Source organism: Nyctibius grandis, chromosome 29 (genome assembly GCF_013368605.1).
Source record: "Nyctibius grandis isolate bNycGra1 chromosome 29, bNycGra1.pri, whole genome shotgun sequence".
Lineage (NCBI taxonomy): Eukaryota > Metazoa > Chordata > Aves > Nyctibiiformes > Nyctibiidae > Nyctibius > Nyctibius grandis.
The window spans coordinates 1008785-1034521 of record NC_090686.1 but is presented as its reverse complement, the minus strand read 5'-3'; the positions used below and the strand labels follow the sequence as shown (position 1 = coordinate 1034521).

The window sequence follows — 25737 nt, the reverse complement described above, 5'->3', positions numbered from 1 at the left end:
ACCAAAAAAAGTGAGTCAAGAATTTGTGGTATGGCAAACTTCATGTTTATCTACTGAAGTCAGAGTTGCTAAGGTTGCAAGGCCAAAATATGAAAATTTTTTTATAGGAGTAATTGGAAATGTTACATCCTGGCATGTGGCAGCAGTGGTTGCTGGGGTATCAGACTGCTGTCTTCTGGAACTCTTGCTATATGACAGCTTTTAGTGTTCTCTCAAGGCATATGGTTCAATGCTATAGTAGGGAGGCAAATTGGATGTGGGAACCCAGACAGAGCTCCCACGGAAGGAGGCGATGGTGCAGGTTGCCGGCTGCAGGGAATGCTACAGCGTCTCTGTGGTGTCAGGGGGCTGTGTGCGCTGTGAGCAAGTAGATGATCTGCTCGGCCGAGCGGCACAGCTGCAAAGCCAGGTTGAAAGGCTTCAAGCCGAAGTAGAAAGGCTTAGGAGCATTCGGGAGGCTGAAATGGAGATAGACTGGTGGAGCCAGGCTCTGCCTTCCCTGCAACAAAAATGGGAGCACCTGCCGGAGAGCTCCCAGGATCGAGGGACCCCTGTACTCTGCCCCTCTCAGGTGGAAAACAATAACCTAGAGGAGAAGAGTGAGTGGAGACAAGTCTATGGCCGTGGCAAAAGGCGAGTGCCCTCCTTGCCTACCTTGCCTCCACAGGTGCCTCTGAGCAATAGATATGAAGCCCTAGTGGAATACAACCGGTCCAGTGGGGATGTGGTGGAGAGGCAACCTATATCAGAGGTCCCACCACAGTCAGAAAAACCTGACGGGCGTATAGCTACCTCCTCCACAAGGAAGAAGAGAAGAGTTTTAGTGGTTGGAGACTCCTTTCTAAAGGGATCTGAGGGCCCAATATGCAGAGCTGACCCCCATCACAGGGAGGTCTGCAGCCTGCCTGGAGCCCGAATCAGGGATATCACCAGGCAACTCCCCAACCTGGTGAAGGCCACAGACTACTACCCCCTGCTCATCTTCCAGACAGGTGGGGAAGAAGCTGCATCCCGTAGTCTGAGGGGGATGAAGAAAGACTACAAGGCCCTAGGACGGTTGGTGAAAGAGTCTGGGGCGCAAGTTGTTTTCTCCTCCCTCCTTCCATTTTCAGGTGATGACGTGGGATGGAACAGTAGGATTCTCTCTATTAACGCCTGGCTACGAGACTGGTGCTACAGGCAGGGCTTTGGGTTCTTTGATAATGGCTGGTTTTATAAGGCAACAGGCGTGACAGTGATACATGGGAAAGGTTTATGTCGTAGGGGCAAAAGGGTTCTGGGACAGGAATTAGCAGGGCTCATTCGGAGAGCTTTAAACTAGATTCGAAGGGGGATGGGGTGGTAGCTGGGCTTGCACCACTGGGGCAATGCTTTAGTGTTGAGGTAGACCAGGAGGCCTCCCATCCCCCTGGGCTGCATTCAGGGGGTGAATCTGGGATGAAATCGGTGTGCCCAGCTCGCTCCCTGAAATGCCTGTACACCAATGCACGCAGCATGGGGAATAAGCAGGAGGAGTTAGAAATCCGTGTTCGGTCGGGGGGCTATGATCTAGTGGCAATTACAGAGACTTGGTGGGACGCCTCGCATGACTGGAATGTGGTCATGGATGGCTATGTCCTGTTCAGGAAAGACAGGCCGCTAAGGAGAGGTGGTGGAGTTGCTCTTTATGTGAGTGAGCAGCTAGAATGTATTGAGTTCTGTCCAGAGGCGGATCAGGAGCGAGTTGAGAGTTTGTGGGTGCGAATTAAGGGGCAGGCTGGCAGGGGTGATACTGTTGTGGGTGTCTATTACAGGCCACCGGATCAGGATGAGGAGGGTGATGAGGCCTTCTACAGGCAGCTGAGAGCAGTCTCGCAATTACAGGGCCTGGTTGTTGTGGGGGATTTCAACTACCCTGATATTTGCTGGGAGGCCTACTCAGCCAGCCATCCTCAGTCCAGGAGGTTCCTCCAGTGCATTGACGATAACTTTCTGATGCAAATGGTGGATGAGCCAACTAGGAGAGGAGCGCTGCTGGATCTGATCCTCACTAACAAGGAGGGTCTGGTTGAAGAGGTGAAGGTTGAGGGCAGCCTTGGTTGTAGCGACCATGAGATGGTAGAGTTCAGGATCTCATGTGGCAGGAACAGAATAGCTAGCAGAATCACAACCCTGAACTTCAGGAGGGCCAACTTTGGCCTTTTCAAGCAATTGCTAGGGGAAATCCCATGGGACAGGGTACTAGAAGGTAAGGGGGCCCAAGATGGTTGGTTAGCGTTCAAGGACTGCTTCTTCCGAGCTCAAGATCAGAGCATCCCAACAAGTAGGAAGTCAAGGAAGGGGACCAAGAGACCTGCATGGTTGAACAGGGAACTGCTGGGCAAACTCAAGTGGAAGAAGAAGGTGTACAGATCGTGGAAGGAGGGGCTGGCCACTTGGGAGGAATATAAGTCTGTTGTCAGAGGATGTAGGGAGGCAACTAGGAAAGCTAAGGCCTCCTTGGAATTAAACCTTGCAAGAGAGGTCAAGGACAACAGAAAGGGCTTCTTCAAATACATTGCAGGTAAAGCCAACACTAGAGGCAATGTAGGCCCACTGATGAATGAGGTGGGGGTCCTGGAGACAGAGGATAAAAAGAAGGCGGAGTTACTGAATGCCTTCTTTGCCTCTGTCTATACTGTTGGAGGCTGTCCTGAGGAGCCCTGGACCCCTGCGGCCTCAGAAGAAGTCAAGATAGAGGAGGAATCTGTCTTGGTTGATGAGGGCTGGGTCAGGGACCAATTAAGCAACCTGGATGTCCATAAATCCATGGGCCCTGATGGGATGCACCCGCGGGTGCTGAGGGAGCTGGCGGAAGTCATTGCTAGGCCACTCTCCATCATCTTTGCTAAGTCGTGGGCAACGGGAGAGGTGCCTGAGGACTGGAGGAAAGCGAATGTCACTCCAGTCTTCAAAAAGGGCAGGAAGGAGGACCCGGGTAACTATAGGCCGGTCAGCCTCACCTCCATCCCCGGAAAGGTGATGGAGCAACTTGTCCTTGGTGCTGTCTCTAGGCACATCAAGGATAGGGGGATCATAAGGGGCACTCAGCATGGCTTCACCAACGGGAAGTCTTGCTCAACCAACTTGATAGCCTTTTATGAGGATGTTACCCGGTGGATAGATGATGGTAAAGCTGTGGATGTGGTCTATCTCGATTTCAGTAAAGCGTTTGACACGGTCTCCCACAGCATCCTTGCAGCTAAACTGGGGAAGTGTGGTCTGGATGATCGGGTAGTGAGGTGGATTGTAAACTGGCTGAAGGAAAGAAGCCAGAGAGTAGTGGTCAGCGGGACAGAGTCCAGTTGGAGGTCTGTGTCTAGCGGAGTTCCGCAAGGGTCGGTTCTGGGACCAGTTCTATTCAATATATTCATTAATGACTTGGATGAGGGATTAGAGTGCGCTGTCAGCAAGTTCGCTGATGACACAAAACTGGGAGGAGTGGCTGACACACCGGAAGGCTGCGCAGCCATTCAGAGGGACCTGGACAGGCTGGAGAGTTGGGCGGGGAGAAATTTAATGAAATATAACGAGGGCAAGTGTAGAGTCCTGCATCTGGGCAAGAACAACCCCATGTACCAGTACAAGTTGGGGACAGAGCTGTTGGAGACCAGCGTAGGGGAAAGGGACCTGGGGGTCCTAGTGGACAACAGGATGACCATGAGCCAGCAGTGTGCCCTTGTGGCCAAGAAGGCCAATGGCATCCTGGGGTGTATTAGAAGGGGTGTGGTCAGCAGGTCGAGAGAGGTTCTCCTCCCCCTCTACTCTGCCCTGGTGAGGCCGCATCTGGAGTATTGTGTCCAGTTCTGGGCCCCTCAGTTCAAGAAGGACAGGGAACTGCTAGAGAGAGTCCAGCGCAGAGCCACGAAGATGATTAAGGGAGTGGAACATCTCCCTTATGAGGAGAGGCTGAGGGAGCTGGGTCTCTTTAGCTTAGAGAAGAGGAGACTGAGGGGTGACCTCATTAATGTTTATAAATATGTAAAGGGCAAGTGTCAAGAGGATGGAGCCAGGCTCTTCTCAGTGACATCCCTTGACAGGACAAGGGGCAATGGGTGCAAGCTGGAGCACAGGAGGTTCCACTTAAATTTGAGGAAAAACGTCTTTACTGTAAGGGTGACTGAACACTGGAACAGGCTGCCCAGAGAGGTTGTGGAGTCTCCTTCTCTGGAGACATTCAAAACCCGCCTGGACGCGTTCCAGTGTGATATGGTCTAGGCAATCCTGCCCCGGCAGGGGGATTGGACTAGATGATCTTTCGAGGTCCCTTCCAATCCCGAACATTCTGTGATTCTGTGATTCTGTGAAATTTGAAAGGAAGTGGTGTGCAGTTAGGTTTAACTAAACCAAAGCATGTTAAGGATCCAGTTAAGATTTTAAGTCTACTAGTAAGAGTGTAACTTACGGATGACAGAAGCAGATATTTACATCACTCCTGGGCTGGTCCTTGAAACGAAAAAGACTCAGTTTTAGTGGTAATTGTAGTGTTACTAGTAAATAGGAGGGAAAGATTTTGGTAATGTTCCTGTAGTTGAGATCAGTGCTATATCTGAATATGAATGCTGAGCTTAATTCCTGAGGCTAACTTCTGTGTGGGCATCTCTTCTTCAGAATCAAGGGAGCATGGATGCCATGAACATGGATACAGTTTGCAGGCTGTATGAAGTGGGCAGGCAGCGTTTGGCAGAAGATGAAGAGGATGAAGATGATGATCAGGTGAGAAGTAAAGCATTAACCTGGTTGTTCAAGAGTTGCTGTTAACCATCTACATGCAAGAAGCCACAGGTGTTCATTTATTACCCTTAAAGTCCAGATGCCTCATTTGGTTTCACCTAATGTGAAGCAGATCACTTTACTGTCAGTGTAAACTAAGACTATCTATGCAGAACCTGTGTGAACAGGAAGTTTGTGCACTGTAAACCGACATAATCATTTATAGTTTATTAATTTCCCTAAGTGTTTCAATCTTGATCATAATGCTGTTTGTTCTTCTTGTTTTTTTAAAATATTTTGATATCCACTAGAGACAGTAGTGTTTGAGGATTTCCTTTTTTCAATTTAAAGTCTCATATTTGGGCATAACTTGTCACCAATTTCTGAATAAGACACGACTTGTGACTAATGCAGTGAAACTGCATGGTACTTCTACACAGCAAAATGTTTTAAGAATATTAAAGAAAGCTGTAGGTGTGCATTGGGATGTGTTGGTTTTCCTTCTCAGATCAGCCATTTGATCTCTGGCAACTTGACAAAAGAGCTAAGCGCTGCAATAAGTGCTCCTCAGGGTGCAGTTGGTAGAATACACAGTAGCACAGAATACTTACTACAGTACGAGAATTAAAGACAAATTTGTAGCTTTTTGGGTGTCAGGTGTTTTTTTTTTGTTTGTTTTTTGGTTGTTTGTTTTTTTGTTTTTTTTTTTTTGAACAGGCAAAGACCTTATGCTTCAATTCCCTAAAGATTTTAAATGCATTATTCTCTGCTCTTTGGTGTCTGCATTCTAGTAAATCATATATTTGTATTTCCTGTGCGAAAAGCTGACTTCACCTTTTTCCAAAGAATGCCAGAAGGTAATATTTTGGTGGTTTTTTTCCCAAACTGTGTGAAAAGCTGGATTTCTGATACCCTTTCTGTCTCTGAATCTTCCTGTTACTAGGTTAACACTTTTACTTTCTAGTTCAGAAGACTAGGTAGCAGATCCCAGGAAAGAGTAATTTTCTTTGCAATTAGTTATTATTACAATTTCACTGTAATTCTGAAGATAAAGCGGTAGCTGTCCCGTCCTCTCAATGTGCTACGAGGTTGCAGTTGAAGTCTTGGCATTCTTATGAAATCATTGATCACTGTTTCTATCCCTAGATTGTATGGATTCAGTTTAGGAACTTTTAGGATGGGTGAAGAGTAGAATTCCTTGGGAAGCAATGAAGGAGAGGGGAAATTACTGTTCTTTCCAAAGTGTTTCTACTCTCTAGCCATCCAGTGCTTGCCTCGGGCAATAGTTTCTACTCTTGTCTCTACTTCCACTGTTCTTGTTCACATTCAGTATATTTTAGTAAGCTTATTCACATTTTCTTTATAAAATCTCAAAAAATAGTTTGTAGCAGAAATTGATACCGCATTGTGCAATGATTAACTAGCAGCTATGAAGACACTGTTTTGCGATATCGCTGGTAAGTGTTGACTTAAGTGGAGATCTGTATTTGTATAAGAGGATGCAGCCTGAATGCTGCTGGTTCCAGGCTGTAACACTAGGTACCAAGCAGAGATAAGGTATCTATCATCCATCAAATGTGACTGGAGACACTTCCTGTCTTACAAATGGAGGTGGCCCCAGGCAGAATTTAAGTATGCTAAAAGCTTTTCTGTACACCTCATGGAGTATTCAAACAAAGCTGCTCCAGGATCGATTTGCAAGCTAAGAGTGACTAGTTGATATTGCATAATTGCTGCTTTTTGTGGTCTTCATTTCTGGGGTGTGTAGATGTTTCTTAGACAGTAACTTTTAGGGATGGTTAGAGTAAAGTTTCTTTAGTAAGAGAGATTTGGTTTTAATATAAACAACACTTATGAACCTAAATTAGATTCAATCTATATATATTTAGCAAAACATAAACTAAACCCCTTGCTCTCTGTCCCATAGCTGTGCACTGAAGTTCACCATTACCCAGCAGTGTGCCCTTGTGGCCAGGAAGGCCAATGGTATCCTGGGGTGCATTAGGAAAAGTGTGGCCAACAGGTCAAGAGAGGTTATCCTGCCCCTCTACACGGTCCTGGTGAGGCCACATCTGGAGTACTATGTCCAGTTCTGGGCCCCCCAGTTCAAGAAAGACAAAGAAGTACTGGAGAGAGTCCAGTGGAGGGCTACAAAGATGATCAGAGGACTGGAGCATCTCTCTTATGAGGAGAAGCTGAGAGAGCTGGGGCTGTTCAGCTTGGAGAAGAGAAGACTGAGGGGGGGATCTCATCAATGCTTACAAATACCTTAGGGGTGGGTATCAAGAGGATGGGGCCAGACTCTTCTCAGTGGTGCCCAGTGACAGGACAAGAGGCAATGGGCACAAGCTGAAACATGGGAAGCTCCATCTGAATATGAGAAGGAACTTCTTTACTTTGAGGGTGACAGAGCACTGGAACAGGCTGCCCAGGGAGGTTGTGGGATCTCCTTCTCTGGAGATATTCAAAACCCACCTGGACATGACCCTGTGCAACGTGCTCCGGGTGACCCTGCTTTGGCAGGGGGTTGGACTGGATGATCTCCAGAGGTCTCTTCCAACCCTTAACCATTCTGTGATTCTGTGAAGATATTTAGAGCAGATATTAACCTGTTTGGCCCCTGTATCTTCACACCTTGACTTTATGCATATATATATTTTTGTATATGATCTACATGGGTCCACGAGTACATTTTTTTTGCCTGTACAGGAAGTAATAAGTACTGAAATAGAAGCATGTTTGATGGGCAAGCCTTGCTTGGAAGTCATGTGATGAAGAATAAAACTGCTTTAAAACTTGTGCTTGAGACAAGTTAAGAACTGTGGAGAAAAATATCTGCCTGACACTTTTTACTTTCAATTTTGATGCCTCATGATGTCAGTTTTGACAAGTGTCAACTGATAGCTCTGTGACAGATTTTTGAAAAGCAAAAGACTGAGAGTCTGTAAAATGAACCTAGCAGGGGTATTTGACCTATAGATACCTTTCAATTCCTTCTCTTACTTAAGTGAAGAAACAATGATATTACTCCCCCTTTCTCAAACCAAACCTTGTAAAATCAACTGATCTGTTACATAAATTACCCTCAAATTAAACAATCAGGCTGACTAAGCTGGCTTGTGTATGGTACTGCTGCAGTAAATGTTTATGGTTTTGTTTGGAATACTTGAGAATAGCACCAGTGTGGCCGTGTTCTTCCTTGGCTGTTATATAAGCCTCTCAGATGAGATCTCTAGAAAGCTGCCGTTTCCTGGGTATGGCCAGTAATCCAGAGCTGTCAAGCCTTGTTAAACAGAACAAATGGATATTGATAATCTGTGGTCTGTACTTACTACGATAACTGAGGGAAAGGGAAGATGTAACACATTTAGCCAGAGCCGGTTTGTGAGCTTTTCTTGTTGGATGTTTTACTCCAAAAATACATTGAACTTTTGTGAGTTTTGTGTATTATTTCACTGCTGGGTGAGTATCTAAACGGATCCATCAGTGACCGACAGACTCGCTCACAAGTATTTGCAAAACTATGTTCAGTCTATGGGGAAATAGGCAGAGTTTCCTAATCCTCAGTCCTGCAGCAAGATCCTCCTCTTCCTCTCGTATTTGCCACTGTTTTGATACACTCCTTTAGAGTTAGACTTAGCAAAAATAAGATGGGTATCTGAGCTACTGGTACAGATGCTGGACCATCGTTTGGCTGTTAGCTTGCTTAATTCTTATTTATTTCCCTTTCTTGGCTGATTAGTAGTATCCACTGTTGCACTCAGTAATCTACTGTCTTCTGTAGTGAGGCAGACCAGAAATTTCAGAAGAAATGGTGCAAAGGAAAGTGAATGTGCTGATCTGGTGTAGAAATGGTGCGTGGCAGTTGCTATGGGATAGAAAAGGAGACTTCAGAAATATTAAGGGATCAGAAAAGCTAAAACCAAGGGAACTGGCTGACCACAGAGTAGACTCAAAACTGTGCAGCTTGAGTCTGGATGATTTGATCTTCTGAGTGGGTTACAGGATTTTCAGTCTGTGCATTTTTACCTCTTTATTTTAGTTTTTCTTTCCATATTAGTTCTTAAGGCCTATTTTTCTCTCTGTGGTACATGTGGATGATGTTGCATCTGTGAGGCTCAAGCAGTATTCTAAGTTACTGTCATGTTCAGAGATTTATGGCTTCAGCAGCAGATTGCTTCACCTAGCTGTCCCTGTCCTATAAAGTGTATTCTACTTCTTTTGCTAGAACTGAAGAACTGTTAATTATCCTGTAGTGCTTCTGGGCTATCGAAATGGTGATGGTAGGTGTGTAACTTGTCTTTTTGCATTGGTTTAGAAAATTCTAGGTGATGTGAAATGAAAGCTTTGGAGATAAGGCAATAAAGACTCAAAAGACAATCACTATTCTAACATGTGGTTTAGCCAGGATCGAGAATGTTTTTCCTGAGCTTTCTGTGTGGTCTTTGTGATCCCAGTTTCTACTTCTATTTTAGGACTCTCCCCCTATCTGCCTGCAACAGCAATTCCACTGTACTTCTATTGCTGTTGGTTTGATGTAGGTTTATTTTCATGTGGATACTTATTTGCTGGGGAAAAAAACCACAAACCTTAATCCATATTGGCACGTGTATTTGAGGACCATCAAACCATAGTAGTAGATATAGTAGAATGATTTATGTCATCAGGGACCCTTAGTTTTTCAGGATTTGTTCCTGTAACATTTGAAGATATGGTTTGTTTTGAAATCCTGCTTGAGATGAAATGGTTTACAGGATAATAGCTGGGAACAAGTATTTTCAGATAAATATCTCTCCTGATAATAATATACATGTGTTTATTGCACCTCTTAATAGGAATCTTTGAAGTTAGTTGTAGCTGGGGAGGCTAAGTAACAAGTGGTTTCCGTCAAAGACCTGTTTACATCTTTTGAACAGGCATCCTCCAAACCAGATATTTACCAAAAAAAAAGTTTTCCCAGTACCTGTGCTACTTACCACACTTTTAGATAGTAGCAAATAACTGTGACTGCTTCAGCCTATTCTGCTGTTTCAGGATCTAGTTTCACTACCTGTCAGTTAGTGCGAACAGAAGAAATTCTTAGAAAGGGAAAAGTAATTGGAGTTTCAGAAGGCTAGACCTAGTATTACGGAGTAAAACAGCTTCAGCAGAGGTAGAAGCATATTCTGCCTGTTCAGTGACAGAAATCCAAGGCTGACTTCCTCTCAGCTAACATGTCTTTCTAGAATTCCCAGAGTAGTTGAGATCCAAGAAAATAAAAACTGTGATGAGAAATGTCAGTCAGAAGCTTGAGAAAATAAAGGAACACATTCTTGTACATAGAGTGAGAGTTCATTTACCTGCCAAATTTTGATTCCTTTACAGGGTATTGTTTTTTGTCAAGCAGTTAAAGGAATGGGCTTATTTTTGTGAGTGAGAGATCAGTGAGAGGAAGGAAGAGCAGCAGATTCAGAAATTGCACCTAGTTCTGGACCCCCTATACTGTTTGAGTCCTACAGCACAGAGAATGTAATATTCACAGTAGAACATGTTTATCTCCTGCATTAAGGAATATATCAACTGCAAAATGCTGACTTGCACATGCCCCAAAGAGGACAATGACTCTGGAGTTAGATTGATTATCATCAGGTACGTACAGTCATGCAACAATGAAAACATTTCATAGGCAAAACCAGAGTGTTGGTCAAAGGAGTCCCAACTGAACATGCCAGTCCAACAGAGGCCCAGTTACTTGAAAGTTTTTGTTTATCTGTGTCATGGATTCTTTTTCATTCATCACAGAAAAGTAGTCATTGTTAGACAAGCTAAACCTACTTACATAGACCAAGAGAATAACTGCTTTTTTATTTCTTCACTCCATGTTTTGCCTCTGGGACACACTGTATGCTGTTTCCTGTATTAAATCCGCACATACCTACATCTGCATACAAGCCTATGATAAGATTCCTTGATTGTTACATATAGTAACTTCTGCACATTCCCAGGCTTCTAAATTTTTAGCTCTGTGACCTCATTAGTGGCTATGAAGAAGTAGAATTTCTAACACTGTAGTAGCCAAGAAGGTAAAAGTAGGTGAAACCCTGTAGTGTGAGGGAGATGAATACTTAGAATTTATTTAATGGTATGATAATAGGAAGTGAGTTTGGGCTTACTAGCTGAGGGGCAAGATGGAGACTAGGTAATCTAGGACATAAAATTCCTTACACGCTTGACCCCCTAGAAGGACTGTTGGCTATATTTAAGCTTTTTCCACTGCCCATTGTTCAAGGAGTGTTAAGAAGTGGGTGGGGGAGAAATTGGATAGAAACTGTTAAGTGACTAAAAACCAGATGTTGTCACTCCTGAGAATTGCATAGCAAAGGGTCAGAAAGTACCAACATACTACACAGACGCTTTGGAAGCAGCGCAATTGTCAGAAGATACGACAAGGGGATTGTCTGCGGAGAAAGATAAATTACTAAAACAAGGAGAGACTTATTACTCTGGAGTGAAACATTCTTCAGTGAACTTGTGTTTGAACAATGATCAAATGTTCTTTTTTATGGAAGCAAAGCCCCTTCCCACGCTGGAAATAGGTAGTAATTAAAATAATACTGGTAATTTGGAAGAGACCAGATTACTAAAAATGAGTTTTCTTTTCTCTAGGAGAAACTTGGGTGCAAAAGAGGGAGGAGTAAGCTAGTAGGTGGTTTCTTGCAAAAGCAAATAAATTGAACAAAATAATGAGACTCTGGGAAACATGAATTTCTTTACAAAAAAACCCCACAAAACCCTAGAGAGAATAAACAGTTTATAGAAGCAGATGCTTACCAGCAGATGATTAGACTTATCTACAAATAGCTGGAAGTGAATTAAATATGAGCTGAAAGATTTGAAAAAGTGGAAAGAGCTTCACTGACATTTGATTAACTGTTTTGCAGGCAGAGAAAAGGCAGCCTCATAGATGAAAATAAGAATAGTTAGAGTAGAGTAATAGCACATACCATGATTCAAACAGAGAGGTGCAATAGGGACTAGATGATCTTTAAGGTCCCTTCCAACCCAAACCATTCTATGATTCTATGATTGTGTTTTCAGAGGGAGAGACTGTTGCTGGAAAGCATCTGCTGGTGAGAGGTGTTGACTTGGAAGTGATGATAGGAAGTGAGCATGGGGCTGGGGAAGATGATGACAGCTGAACAGGTCATAGAGCAGTAACAGAGGAAGTTGGGCAGAGAACTATTGACATAAATACTTGCTTTTAACTGTGAATTGGTCCCTAGTAGAGGAAGAAAAAGTGAATAAGGTGTTAGATGAAAAGATGAAGCTTTTTGTAACAGTTGAAACCATGTCAAATAAGCAAAAAATCAGTGACCTCTAAATCTCAAAACTAAGTTAAGGCTTCCAAACCTAATAGCAGCATCAAAAAACACCTGTGGGATCTTCTCCTGGCAGCTAACAGCCAGGCTAGTGTAAATTTGAGAGATTATGTTATCTGTGGTTGAGAAGTCTCAAATTCTGTTCATCTGGTCATAAAAAATTTTTTGGGATTCAAGAAATGTAAGAAAACTCTGTAAAATTCCTAAGAGTGCTCATAAAGCAAGCTGATATATTTTTATATCATGTAGATCTGCAGTGCTGTAAGCCGTACATCTTGAAAGCACTTTGTACATACACTGGTTTATTGTTAAAATACAGTGCAGAAATATGCAACATGCTCTAGGTGAACCTGCTTTGGCAGGGGGTTGGACTAGATGATCTCCAGAGGTCCCTTCCAACCCTTAGCCATTCTGTGATTCTGTGTGTAAAATAAAAAAAAAAAAAAAGTTCTGCCTACTTAACATATATTTTGCATCAGAGTTTGAATAAGTGAAAGGCTGGGATTTTCCTGAGCATTTGAATGTTTTTTGAGAGATGAACACTGATGAATAGGTTAAGTATTAATAAGTTGTACTACCCAAAAAGACAAATTTGGTGAACTTTGGATGTGCAAAATGAATGGGTAAAGGGGAACAGTAAGAAAGTCTGTGATGATGATGAAAGTCTATGAAGTGCGTGCAAACATGCATCAAAGAACAATATGGAAGAAAATCCATAAAGCTTGAACAAGAACAAAGGATATTTATTAAGCTCTGAATGGGCTGTAAATACTGGCAACATGAAGAATTAGGTCAAGCATCTTTTGTTACAGTGCTGCCACCCCTATATATGCCATTCCTTTAGGGGATGTTGTTTAGTTTTTTCCTTTTGTAGTTATAAATGAATTGAACCAAATCTACTTGGCTTTCTGAATCTTTATTAAGATCACAAACTGGTAGTAGAGTTAAGTTACCAGTAATTTGCTTGGAGATGATCTTGAGATGATCCTTTGCTATTTTGAATCCTTTCTGATTCTGTAATTTAATGTCTAGCTTTTTTTGTACTACTACATCTCTGTAAACCTGCCTGTATGCAGGCATGTTAAAAAGCTGATGTGAATCACTTTTGCCCTCTTAATCATCCTCAAAGTAGTTCCAGGGTCATAGACTGTGTGTTGAAGCTGTTTATGTGTTACTGTGTAAGTGAATTAGTGAAGTTTGAGTTAGTGAGTGTTGAGAGATTTCTTGAAGATGCACACTTAAATTAGTTGTCCCATTTTGCAACCTTATCCTAGAACTGGTAGTTCCTGCATCCTTTATGCTTATCTAAAGTGTATAACTGATGATCCTATCCATTACTGACATTCTTAAGACTTTTTGAGTTAAACTGTTACAGACCCACTGTATAGATTATCTCTTTCAGCCTAAGATAGTCTATATTAGTTGAGTCAAATAATTTCTAAGTTAAACTGGGGCCTGTCCCTCTGTGGACATTCCGCTTACATGTGGGGATAGCTATTCTGCATTGAAGTTGCAGCCTCCCTCTTTGCTATCCTCTTATAATTATAACCGGGGTTTTGCTTTGTTCTCTTGTTCACTTTAAATTGTCAGCTTTGTCTTTGTTCATTGCCTTATTTTTGCAGCCTTTTTGGTTTAACTGGGGTGAAGTCAGCACTGTATTTATGCAGAGAAGTGGGGCCAGGAAGCCATTTTGTGTATGAAAGAGGGTGGGTGTTTCCAAGATTAAAACTCCTTTATTATAATTGCAATGATGTGTTTTTGAAAAGCAGAAAGAGCTGGTCATCCAGGTATGCTGACACTATAATGACCTCTACATTGCAGGTGTTAGGTAGTGACATCTGTGTGTGCTGGAGATGAAGAGTAACACTGCTACAGTATTGTAAAGATAACACAGAAAACCCCTAGTATTCGCGTTCACCACAATGTATAATAATAAAATTAATACATATCTATATAATATATAATTGAAAATTTGAGTCTCATTAGGGGTCAATGGGTACTCTAAACTGTTCTATTCTTACTATCTATCATGGTAAAGCTCCCTTAAATTAATCCTAAATTTAGGTATCTACGAGCAATTAATATACCTGAATCCCTGTGTAACTAAAATGGGTAGCAATGTGACATCCTTAATTCAAAAGCTGGGCTCCATCATGTCCCTCTGAATGTTGCCTACTCTATTTAAAAGGGAGCATGTGGGTTGGGGCAATTGAGAGCAGCCCTGAGGAGAAGGACTTGGGGGTGATGGCTGATGAGAAGCTCAACATGAGCTGGCAATGTGCACTTGCAGCCTAGGCGGCCAGCTGTGTCCTGGGCTGCATCCCCAGCAGCGTGGCCAGCAGGTCGAGGGAGGGGATTCTGCCCCTCTACTCAGCTCTCGTGAGACCCCCCCTGCAGTGCTGCGTTCAGCTCTGGGGGCCCCAACAGAAGAAGGACATGGAGCTGTTGGAGCGAGTCCAGAGGAGGCCACGAAGATGCTCAGAGGGCTGGAGCGCCTCTGCTATGGAGACAGGCTGAGAGAGTTGGGGCTGTTCAGCCTGGAGAAGAGAAGGCTCCAGAGAGACCTTCTAGCACCTTCCAGTACCTGAAGAGGCTACAGGAAAGCGGGAGAGGGGCTTTTTACAAGGGCATGGAGTGATAGGATGAGGGGGAATGGTTTTAAACTGAAAGAGGGGAGATTGAGATTAGATATTAGGAGGAATTTCTTTGCTGTGAGGGTGGTGAGACACTGGCCCAGGTTGCCCAGAGAAGCTGTGGCTGCCCCCTCCCTGGCAGTGCTCAAGACCAGGTTGGATGGGGCTTGGAGCAACGTGGTCTAGTGGAAGGTGTCCCTGCCTGTGGCAGGGGGGTTGGAACTAGATGGTCTTTAAGGTCCCTTCCAACCCAAACCATACTATGATTCTGTGATTTTTTTTTTTCTTTTTTCCTCCATCATAGCCTCAGGTTGGGATTGTTTGTAATCTTACATGAATTATGTAGGAAGACAGGTGTTTGGTCTGTCCTTTTCGATCTGAAAATGCAGCAGTCTAAACAGCACAGTGTGAGTGTGGTGAGTTTGAGGACTGAACTAACCCTTGAAGTGGGTTGTTAAATATCTATCTTAACTGCTTCATAATTTTGCAAAATGTGTTCCCTCCCAAAACAAAGGGGCAATTAAGACTGAATGACTTGAGAGCTACCTTCCTGCCACAGGAGAGCATTCTGTTAGAGAAAAAGGGTGTGACTCTGAGGAGATGCACAGGTATATTGAACCCTTTCTTTGAGTCTTGGAAAGTTCCTGGAGCTTGCCTTGTGACGGTGCTTTTTGGCCTCTCGTTTGTCTGGAAGAACAATAGGACAGTAACAGCTTCTTCCCACTCAGTTCTATCTGCTAGACATGGATTTCTGGATTTGATCTGTACAATGAGAAATTCACTTGCTTTATTGAACGCAAATTCTTATGGTTTGATAAAGATCTTGATCCACAGGTAAATGCCAAAGATGAGACTTCTGAGCTGCTTTAAACAGTTCTATCATCTGAAGCTGAGTGATTCAGGGACTGGTTTAGGGTAATAGTATCTTTCCCTACATTTTACATCTCATCTAAACCAGGAATGACTGAGAGACTGAACATCCATGCTGCATGCTGTTTGATGCAAAGTAGGGGTTTTGGTCCCGTTGAAACTAAAGCAGTTTGTACAAGACTAGCAGCAGTGCCATGGATTAACAGGTCTTATTGCATGTCCTTCTCAAGAGTGTGTTGTGGTGACCCATGTTGATGGCCAGTATTGGAGAGGAGCTTGAGCCAGTGGTACCTGTGTTGCACCAGTATTTTGCAGATAATACTTTGCAGGCGTACAAATGATCTAGCATGTGTCATGTTTGGTAGATGTGGAGAGAAAGGGTTTATGTGGGCGATGGGAAAGGGTGTATAATGTGTGATGTCTGGATATGGGGAGAAGTGAAAACCATAGGTATGTTTTCTTCAATTATTCTTATTCCATTTTACATTTGATTTAATGTCTGCAATGGACTATTCTTGCTGTCTTTATAGGAAGAAGAAGAGCAAGAGGAAGAAGACGATGATGAAGATGATGATGATACAGATGACCTTGATGAGCTAGATACGGACCAGCTGCTGGAGGCTGAGCTGGAGGAGGATGAGAACAATGAGAATGCTGGTGAGGATGGAGAAAATGACTTTTCTCCCTCCGATGATGAGGAGCTTGCCAACCTCCTGGAAGAGGGAGATGAGGGTGAAGATGATTCTGATGCTGATGAGGAAGTTGAGCTGATTCTTGGAGACAGTAAGTGTGTGCCCAGCTTGGTGACCACAGGTGACCTTGTCCTGTGTTTAATGTCCTGACAAATGTGCAACATCTAACTCTTCCTGAAATGACTTAGCTGACTTTCCCCCTCGCTGGTATGAAAGGAACAAATCATTGTGCTTGTTCACCCATGGCTTCTCAAAGTAATCTGTTGGTAAAAACAGCTCTTATCTGAGAGAGCAATGGTGAGTTCTGGAAAGGAAGGTATCGCCTTTCTTCAAGTGCTTCCAGGTGCATGTGTGAGAACTTAAAGGCAGGCCAAGAAACTCCATGTGAAGCAGCCTTGTTTGATTGCTTGCCTGTCCTGCCCTTGAAGGGGACACTGGTTGAACTGTTACCTCACCTGAATTGTTACCAAATACATCTTTGCCTTATTTGTACCTGTAAGGACAGAAGCATTTTGGTCCTCGGTGCTAGTCTTTCTCTTCTGTAATTGCTTAAAGTGCAAAACCAACACAGCATTTCTGACTGCGCTTCCTTCTTCAGACTGTTCTGAAGCTAACGTAACTTTTGGGATAAAATTGAAGTGGTTCTCTTTTTCTGGCATTCCACAGATAGAGAGATGTGAAAAGTTAACAAAGTGTATGTGTGTGTATAAGAAAGTAAGTTCTGAACTTTTTATGTAGCAATTCAATTTGGAAAAAGGCTTCACAAGAAAAAGGTGAGTAGGATAGTATCAGGCTTGGGATTTGTGACACCAGATTCTGTTCCCTTTTTTGCAGCACAATTTTTGAGTATGTGTGGCCAAACCACTTAGTTCTTTTTAATTTCCAAGCTGTAAAATGGGGATAATGTAGTTACCTTAAGTTAAAAGGTTGGTAAGGATAAGTAATTACAGTGTGCAAGGTGCTTTAAATCCTGCAGTGATAGGAGATTAATGTGAGAGTTGAGGTGGGAATCAATCTTGTCTGCCAGTGTGCTGGAGGATTAAGCATGCCAGGCCTCTGTTTTGGCACTAACGTGGCTGGCAGACTCATTCGCATCCCTCTTCTGTTAGAATGTACCTCAGTCGTTTTCAAGGCTGTGGCCACATCAGGTTGCCAGAGTTATTCTGTGGGGTCAGTCTGCTGTTCTCTTGCAGGTAGCATATATACAATGCAGGGCCATATAGGACATGTACATAGCTCAAATTCATTAATAGCATATTGCAGTTCAACATTTTGGGATTGCGGGTACCTTCTGCCTGTCTCGGTAGCTGGCAGGACCTTCTTGACACAGCTCCACTTCTGTTTCCTCAGGGGATGCAGGGCCAGAAGCTATTAAAAGAGCACCCAGAGTGCTCTAACTTGAATTGTCCAAGGGGCAGAATGGAGCAAAAGTTCATGCTGTTTCAATAACTATTCCTGTAACAAAACTAGGTGCTACTTGACACTGAGCTATTTCAAGTGTGTTCTGCAGAGCCCTACGTATTATGAAATGGCCACGTCTGTACACTGTTCATGGGTAGAACCACTTGGTCAGAACTTTGACCTGGTATCGCTGCGGAGCGGCAGCCAGCCTATCCTGTCGCTGTTTGGTTGCTTAGCAGCATCTTTGGGAACTTAAAGCAGGGAGTGCAGCTCTGCCAGGCTGATGGATGTGTGTTCCTTGCACAAGGTTTGATGAATGAATGGGGTTCTGTGGCTGCTTCTCTGTGACTTCAGCTTCATCTGGCTGGCTTTTGTTTCTCACCCAGTAAGAGCAATTAAAATTTCCCTCTCCTTTGCTTATGCTGTGTTCCACAATTAAATGTTGTAAGCGCACTGATACTGTTGCAAAGTACAGATCTGAGGCATGGTGATGTATTCAGAGTGCTTCCTACTGCAGACCCTTGCTGTATTTTGGGTGAACCTCCGTAACATACAGTGGGTGTGCTTCAAAACAAAATAATTCAAAGAACAGTTGAAACAGGGCAGTGAGTGGCTTTGGTTCCTTGGGCTTTAGAAGAGGTCTTATTTCCTTTTCAGGAATAATCCATGGAGAACCTTTTAAGTACAAATTTGTCTTCCTCCTCCTTTGTCACCACCTTGGAGAGGGTGGATTTTTTTGACTTGCCCAAGTAGTTTATGCATTGTGCAGATCTTTCAAGAGCTTGTTCCTGGGCCAGTGGAGTGTGCTTTTTAAAATACATAGGTGACACTAGGATGGAAGAAATATATTGAATTCACACCAGCAGCATGGCTGACTCTTTGTTTCCTGTTTTTTCTTATGTAGTTGAAAATGGCAACTTCCATGCAGGTCTTATAAGCTTCTACCAAGCAGTTAGCTGCAATCAGGTTTACTTACAGACGTGGAGCTCAAAATGGGAAGGTTGTGTGGTGGACTGGAGAATAAAGAGTTAGGAGATCCTTTTCAAAGCTTTCCTCTGGTGTTTTAAAAAAACACCATCTTTTTCAGCTTCTCTTCTTCTCCAGAGTTTCTGAATTGTTATCTTGCTTGTGCTTGTTTCCCTCTTACTGTGGAAGTGTAGCTTCTGCAGCCCTGGCTGGTGTTTTCCAACTCCTCTTACATGGCTGTAGCTGTTCTGGAAGCACTGATGACCCCTCAGCTTAGGCTCAGTGTGATGGATGGTGAGAATGGAGCATCCCTCGGTGATCGTAGTGGAAGGGCAGCTGGCTGATCTTCAGGGAGGAGGGTTGGGGGAAAGGGTTTGTGCCCTCTGCTTCTTGCCTGTGATTTTTTTGTTTCCTAAGGAAAGCATCTGAGAAGGGGTGAACCTTTCAGAAGGCCTTGCTTGCTTTGACAGGCATTTTAGAGATGCAGTATAACTGAGATGGCTAAGCGGAAGTCTTGGTGTCTTTTTTTTTTTTTTTTTAACTATTTTTAACACCTAGTTAACTGCAGCATCCAATGAATTCACATAAGAAAAAGAACCAACATCAACTCTAAGGTAAGGCAGGAGACCTCTTGCTGCCAGAGCTGCTATCACTTCCCTTTTGCACAACTGAGGGAGGAGAGATCTTATGTTTAAAGATAAAAAGCAAGTGTGTGTGTGTGTGACTGCTTCTGGCAAATCCTTTCATGTCTTCATTCTGTACCACAACGAAGAAAACCAGGAAAAGCACAGTTTTCAGGTCACCTTTAATGAGTGCCATGTAGTTAAATTCATTACAGAAACCTTTGGGTTGCTAGAGGAAGGTTCTAAATGTGAGTGTATGGATCGCTTCCCCCTTTGTGGGGAGGTCTCCCGCTGTGCTGTGCAGAGGGAAGGGACAGGCCAATAAGAACCTAATACTGAGAAAGTCTGGGTCTAACTTGCTGCATAATGAGTTAGCCTCATGCACGTTATACAGAGGCTGTATTTCACATCAGGTTGGTGGAACTGTCAAGCTTGCTTTCAGATAACAGCTGTGAGGAATGACTGGCCAGATCTGTCCAGCCCCCAGCATGAAGAGCTATTGCACTTTGTGTGCACAGTAAGCTGTGCAGGCAGCTCATGTGCAGGTAACTTACTGCTGGTGTCCACCTCCCCATCTTGTCATGGGGAAAAAACTGCCAGCTAATAGAAACTGCACTTGCTAGAGCTGCTCTCCTCTTGACCCTCTTCTAACCAGGGAAAGAAAGCTCTGGTGCAAATTTGCTAACTGCTTTTGATTGGATTTGAAATGCACTAATGGTGCTCGCTGCCTCTGTCACTGCTGGGGAGTTGCTGGTCTCAAGCAGGTGGTGGCCATCTCTGGTAACTCTGAATGTGTTGCCTTGCTTAGCAGCCCTGACAGCTGTGTTCTTCCACAAACCAAACATAACCTCTGTGTCTCCTTTTCAGCCGACAGCTCAGATAACTCTGACTTGGAGGATGACATAATCCTGTCTCTGAATGAGTGAGGAGCGACTACCAGGTGGGCTGTTGGGACGAGACGCTCCCTTCCCAGCAGAAGACCGGAGACCAAATTGGAAACCGATTCTGAGCGCCCCAACCCTTTTTCTCCTGGGAAAACCTGAGGAACTCCAGCCCACCTGCTGTGTTGGTTTGAGTCAGTTTGAGGCTCGGGGATGAGTCCGAGGCTCTACAATAAAGAGACTTGGATCTAGGCCTCTTTTCTCTCTGCCTTTTTTTTTTTTATTTTTTATTTTAGGCTGAGATGACTCTCCTCTTCAAGGAAACTTCTGAAGATATTTCACAATATATTTTCTTTGTATAAAGTTCTTTCCTAAAGAACAGAAATAGTTTTATATAAAACAAAAAAAAACCAAAACAAAACAAAAAAAAAAGGACAGGTGTTCTAGTAAAGAGAGGATGAACTTTGTATTCCTGTAGTACCTTGTTACCACGGGGTAGGTTCAGGGGAGAAAAAAAAATCTTTAAAATTAATAGAAGAGGCATTTTTATGCAACTATGAAGTGAAATAAGAGGTTCATGGTTTCTGATATTGTTGAGGAGTGAGAATATTTTTATTTTAAATATTATTTTATTTTTAAAAAAAAAAAAGGCAACAGGTGTTAACACCTGCTAGTGCGCCAGTGTGTTTCAGATGCTTTTGTCCTCCAGGGAAGAGCCCTGGGGGTGTCTGGTAACTGAACATACAGGCTGTCTAAAGCAGAGATTCTCGCTGTGATACCAGCTATAGTGGGAGGCCGAAATCCTGGCTTGGCCTTGTCCAGAGCCTGGTATTCCTGAAGACATGGCGATCTGGGATTGACATTTGAGCCCTCTTTCTCCCCTCTGCCCTTTGTGGTTCAAGTTTTTTAATATTTTTTTTTTCTTCCCTCTTGCCCTCTGTGTGGAAACTGCAAATTGAAGGCCTTTTTCTTTAATGTAAAGTGTATTTATTAAAAAATTAAATACAAATCCTGTCTCTGTTTATGGCTGTGAATTGTAGCCATGCATTCCTCTGCCACCCATGCCAAAGCGGTGCTCTGTCACCTGAGGAGCTCAGCCAGAGAGCAGCTAGGTGTAGCTAGTGGCCTGGCTGCGATAAGGAAGGGCAAAGTAAACAAGGGGTGAGAGTTGGGTGTGCAGGCTCCACCCGCTGTGCCAGTCCGCAGGGACTCCCAGAGCTGGGCGCAGATCTGGCTGGTTGGTTTGCCTGACAGCCGTGAATTCCCGGTGGGGTTGTGGGCAGCACGGCATCCTCACTGTGCTGCGTGGGAGCTGGAAGGTGCTGCTGATGCACCAGAATATCCATTCTGCGGCTCAGCTCCAGGAGCACGGTGAGCTGCAGGGAACTCTCAGCACCTTGCTGGTGTGTGTCAGAAGGCGGCAGCAACACTGGGCTTCCCCATCCGTGTGTGGTTGGGGGTTACATAGCTGCCTTGTGGCTGCTCTGGCAGAAGGCAGATGAGGTGCTCCTGTTTGTACGTGACAAGAGGCTCTGCCCTTAGAAGGGGATGAAAAAATTGCAGTTGAGTGTTTGGTTTCGCTGTGCAGTACACAACTGCACAGCTTAGTTCTGTGAGTCAGAACTGGAAGGTAAGTGTGCTCATTGCTTCCTTGAACAAGGCCACTAATGTGCTATTTATTCCCAGGTGTTCAGATAACATCCACTCAACTTTTTACCCTTTCTCTGTTTTGGCCACTTTGAGAATAAGGTTTGAGGCGGAACAAGGAGCTGGAGGCTTCTTGACACTACAGCAAGTTTTCCACCAAGAACTGTGCTCGTTTCAACTAAGGCTCAAGGTTTCATTGCTTGAAGAGGAAGGATTTTCTTTTTAACCAAGAGATATCTTGGATATCTTTTCTTCCCTCCAGCATCGCATCTACTTCATACACTTACCCAGAGCTGCTTGTTAATAATTAAAATGAAAGGTTCTGCTGCAACTTATAATGGATAATTGTACCCTACAGAGTTGATAAAGATGAGTGAGTTGCGATTACTACAGCACTTAAGACCAGCAATTGGAGCAGCATTCTGATTAAATGAGGGGACTGAAAATCGGGTATGCCAGTCAGCAGCTGTGGAAGCCAGCCTCGGCCTTACCAAAAACCATTTTATGCAACTTTACCTTAGAAAATGTGCTGCTCAGGAGGAGGAAAAAAAAATATAAAGCATGTACTCAACTACTACTACCAGAGGGAGATGCTGTGCCAGATGTCCATACCTAGTTCTGCTATTATATCACAGCTATAGTTGGCTGCATCTGTTGTTCTCGGAGAAATTTGCCAGCTAGTTTTGTGAGACAGAACCAAAACACCTAGGATGGAGCTCCTATTTATCAATTTGACTTGAAACTGGGCCACTGTAAGTATACTCACCATCGCTCCCCTCCCACACCTGCCCAGCTCCATTGAATAGAGCCAAAGGGAGGGTGCTGGGCGGTAGCCTGTGGCTAAGGAGGCAGGGCTGGGCGGCTGCAGCCTGCGGGTCACCCCCGCAGGTCACCCACCCCAACCTGCTAAAGCAGCCCCCTCGCCTCTCGTGGGCAGACTCGGCCTCTCTGTTTATCGCAGAGCTGCTGAAGTTGCATACACAACCGGAGGGGAGGCTGGCTGCACCCCGTGCTACCTCCTGTGTTCTTGCGGGGCATCATTTAAGAGTGGGGGGGAATGGGGTGACTGTAACAGGCTGGGTGCAAAATGGGAATTCAGAACTAAGGACGGGCAGGGATTTTGTTTGCTTGTTTGTTTTTGTCAGGCCATAATTCTGCACCTACTTGGGATGGGGGGAAATCTCAGTGTTTGGAAAATCACATCTTCCCCTGGCATCATGCTTTAATCTACTTAAAAGCATGGTGTTGGGAAAAAGTCCTATAATCTTCCTGAGTACACACACCACGCTGCTGATGTGATGTCATTCAGTATTTCTTCTCGTATGCAGCCATTACAGACCTTGGCTTAGGGGGTGGAAGGAGCATTTAAATGTCCTGCCAGCTGGCTAAGACATATCCTTCCCTCTCTCCGCAACGGAGGGGAGCCTTTGCAGGAAGGATACTGCATTTCTTCCCATGATGTGAGCAGAGACTAGCCCAGCCTGAGCCTGTGCCCTCCCCTCCTACTGGCATGGTCCTCTTTGCTCTGTGACCATGAGTAACTGCTCAGGTCATTTGCTACGCTGCACCACCATTCTGTAGAGCAGGCTGTGTAACCATCGTGCCAGCATCTTGGGAGGCTGCGTGCGTATCCCTGCAGTGTGGGATTTAAATAAAAATAAAAAAATAAATTAAAAATACATCTCATGTAGGCTGTGGCTTGGAGAGTAGGGTAGAAACCTCAGGGCTGGTCAGTAGTTTAACCTGTGTATAAGCTAAGGGTAGTCATAGAGGTATGATGGGCTCATCAGCACTGGTCATGTGCACATGCTGGGCACTGGGGACTGGCTGGAGCTAGCCCTCTTCTCCATGGTTCTGTTGTAGCAAAGAGGGCCAACAACTGACATTAAAGAGAGCCTTTATAAGACAGAATAGTTACTGAACAGGTGTTTCAAGAAAAAAATGGAGCAACTTAGTCTAAACCCTAGTGCTCTCAGACCACCACATCTACCATCCTGCACCCTGGTCCCACGCTGAGTTACAGATCCCCCTCAAAGAGACAGAGACCATGCCCCTGTTGCGATTACCTTACTGCCACTGCTGTACCGGGCTGAATGGCCACACACCCCCCTGTGCCCCTCCAGCGCTGTTATACCCACCATCTGCCAACACCCCTGAGTGTCTCGGCCTCCCAACTCGGGCCATGGTTTCTTCTTCTCCCCAGAACTGCATCCCATCCCTACTTAAAGGCCAAGTCTTGGAAGCTGTACGGTACGGGTATAGCGTTATTTTGCTGTAACTATCTATTTACCCTTTTTCAGGCCTGTTTCTCTCGGAAGCAGCCTGGATGCACATGTGAGGGGATGGGACGGGGGACAGGACTACAGGACGGGGCCTTTGGCCTCAGCACAGTCTGTGTTCAAGCGATGGCTCTGGCTCACTTGCATCCTGGAGAGCTGGGAACGCTCAGGTCATCAGGTAAGAGGGTTGATGCTGCTTCTCTTCCAGGTGGTTTTTTTCCTTAAACTCACCGACTTCTCATTTAATCTGTTTGTAGGAGGGAGATTTGATGGTCCCCATTCATGCACTCATGCTCACAACCGCTAGCCACCTCACTGGGAACAGAAATCCCATCATTAAAAAAATCTTATCCAACCCAAAACATGACAATGTTTGTCTTCTATAAAAAAAAACACAACCCTACAGTATTATTCACTTGTCTCACAAGGAAAGTGGGGGATTTCTAATGGTTCCCTGGCTTTGCCATCAGGCAGTTGCAGGTTTTGTCATGTGTTGATTCTTTGCCTTCTGATTCCTCACATTCACACACCGTAACACACACGTGCACACACAGACACTGGTGAGGCTGCTCCGCAGTGGCACAAGCTACAGCTCCCTGCCAGCAAGCAGCCAGCCAGGCGTTTGTTACTGCCCCACCACGCACTCTGCCGCAGACTGAACGGACATCTCCAACGTGTAGGATACTCTGACAAAAGGCTCTAATCACTCTAGGACGCTGGCCATAAGGGGTATTTAATAGCACTTGGTTTCAGATAACACTTAACGGTTACAATTGTTGACATTTGGCACTGTCTACATTACATCAGCACTGGGGACTCGGTCACGAGGTTAAAAGTCAGTGTCCCTGTAACCGTGTAAAACCAGGGGCAGTCCAGCTACCCTGCGCCGTGCAGCCGTGGTGTGGTGAGGAGTACCTCTGTGCTGCCCAGTGCGGTGAGCCTGGAGCTGGGGCTTGGCTGCTGGGAGCGGCAGGGCTGCTCCTCTGCTCATACAGCGGCTTCCCGGAGCCCTGCCGCTCCCAGCAGACGAGCCAGCTCACCACGCTCTGAACCATGCCCGCACACCATGGACAAAACCCTCCGTGGCCTCATACCTCTACTTGGGCCCTTACGGACAGAATTAACATTTTCTGGGGTACAGAAGATGCATCATCAAGTGAAATACTAACCCCCCCCCAATATCACACTAACTCACCAGATTTACTATAATCACAGTATTAAATTTAAAAAAAAAAAAAACCAAACACCAAACCAACCCATACTTGTTGAAATCAATGCATTATTAAATTAAGCAACTGCTCATACATCATCAGCTGATGATGTCCCTACTGTGAAATTGCAGGGTTAAACAATAAAGAAGAGTAAAAGCATCATTAGACTGTGTTATGCTCCCTGCTGTATAGGTTTTGATACCGATCATACCTGAGAGCACAGTTTTAAAAGGGCCTTTGGCAGCCGTCAGCAAGTGAGTCTGCTTGGTCCCAAAGACTGGTGCAAGACAGACTCTGGTTCTCCCAGGATTTTCTTCACTTGCTTACCACTGAAACAACAACAACAACAACAAAAACCACCTGCAAATTTAAAGAAACTTTAAAATTTAGTGGGTTTAATCCCCCACAATTTTCTGTAAGCCTCCTAAAATCTACCGGCAGCATT

The 25737-nt window shown here is 44.5% G+C and overlaps 1 protein-coding gene across 4 annotated transcripts in view; it reads left to right on the top strand.

The window, feature by feature from the left end:
• The window catches only part of DCAF1 (DDB1 and CUL4 associated factor 1), a 54000-nt gene extending 33589 nt beyond the window's left edge, over positions 1 to 20411 (top strand). For 2 of the 4 annotated variants that reach the window (XM_068419970.1, XM_068419971.1), the window contains exons 22-25: positions 4630 to 4734; positions 5556 to 5588; positions 16123 to 16375; positions 20142 to 20411. In XM_068419970.1, the coding sequence (XP_068276071.1) occupies positions 4630 to 4734; positions 5556 to 5588; positions 16123 to 16375; positions 20142 to 20200 (450 nt within the window). In that variant the 3' untranslated portion in view covers positions 20201 to 20411. Of the gene's footprint in view, positions 1 to 4629; positions 4735 to 5522; positions 5589 to 16122; positions 16376 to 20141 lie in introns of those variants that run through there. The other 2 variants (XM_068419972.1, XM_068419973.1) reach the window with 2 other exon arrangements.
• The last annotated feature ends 5326 nt before the right edge of the window (positions 20412 to 25737 follow it).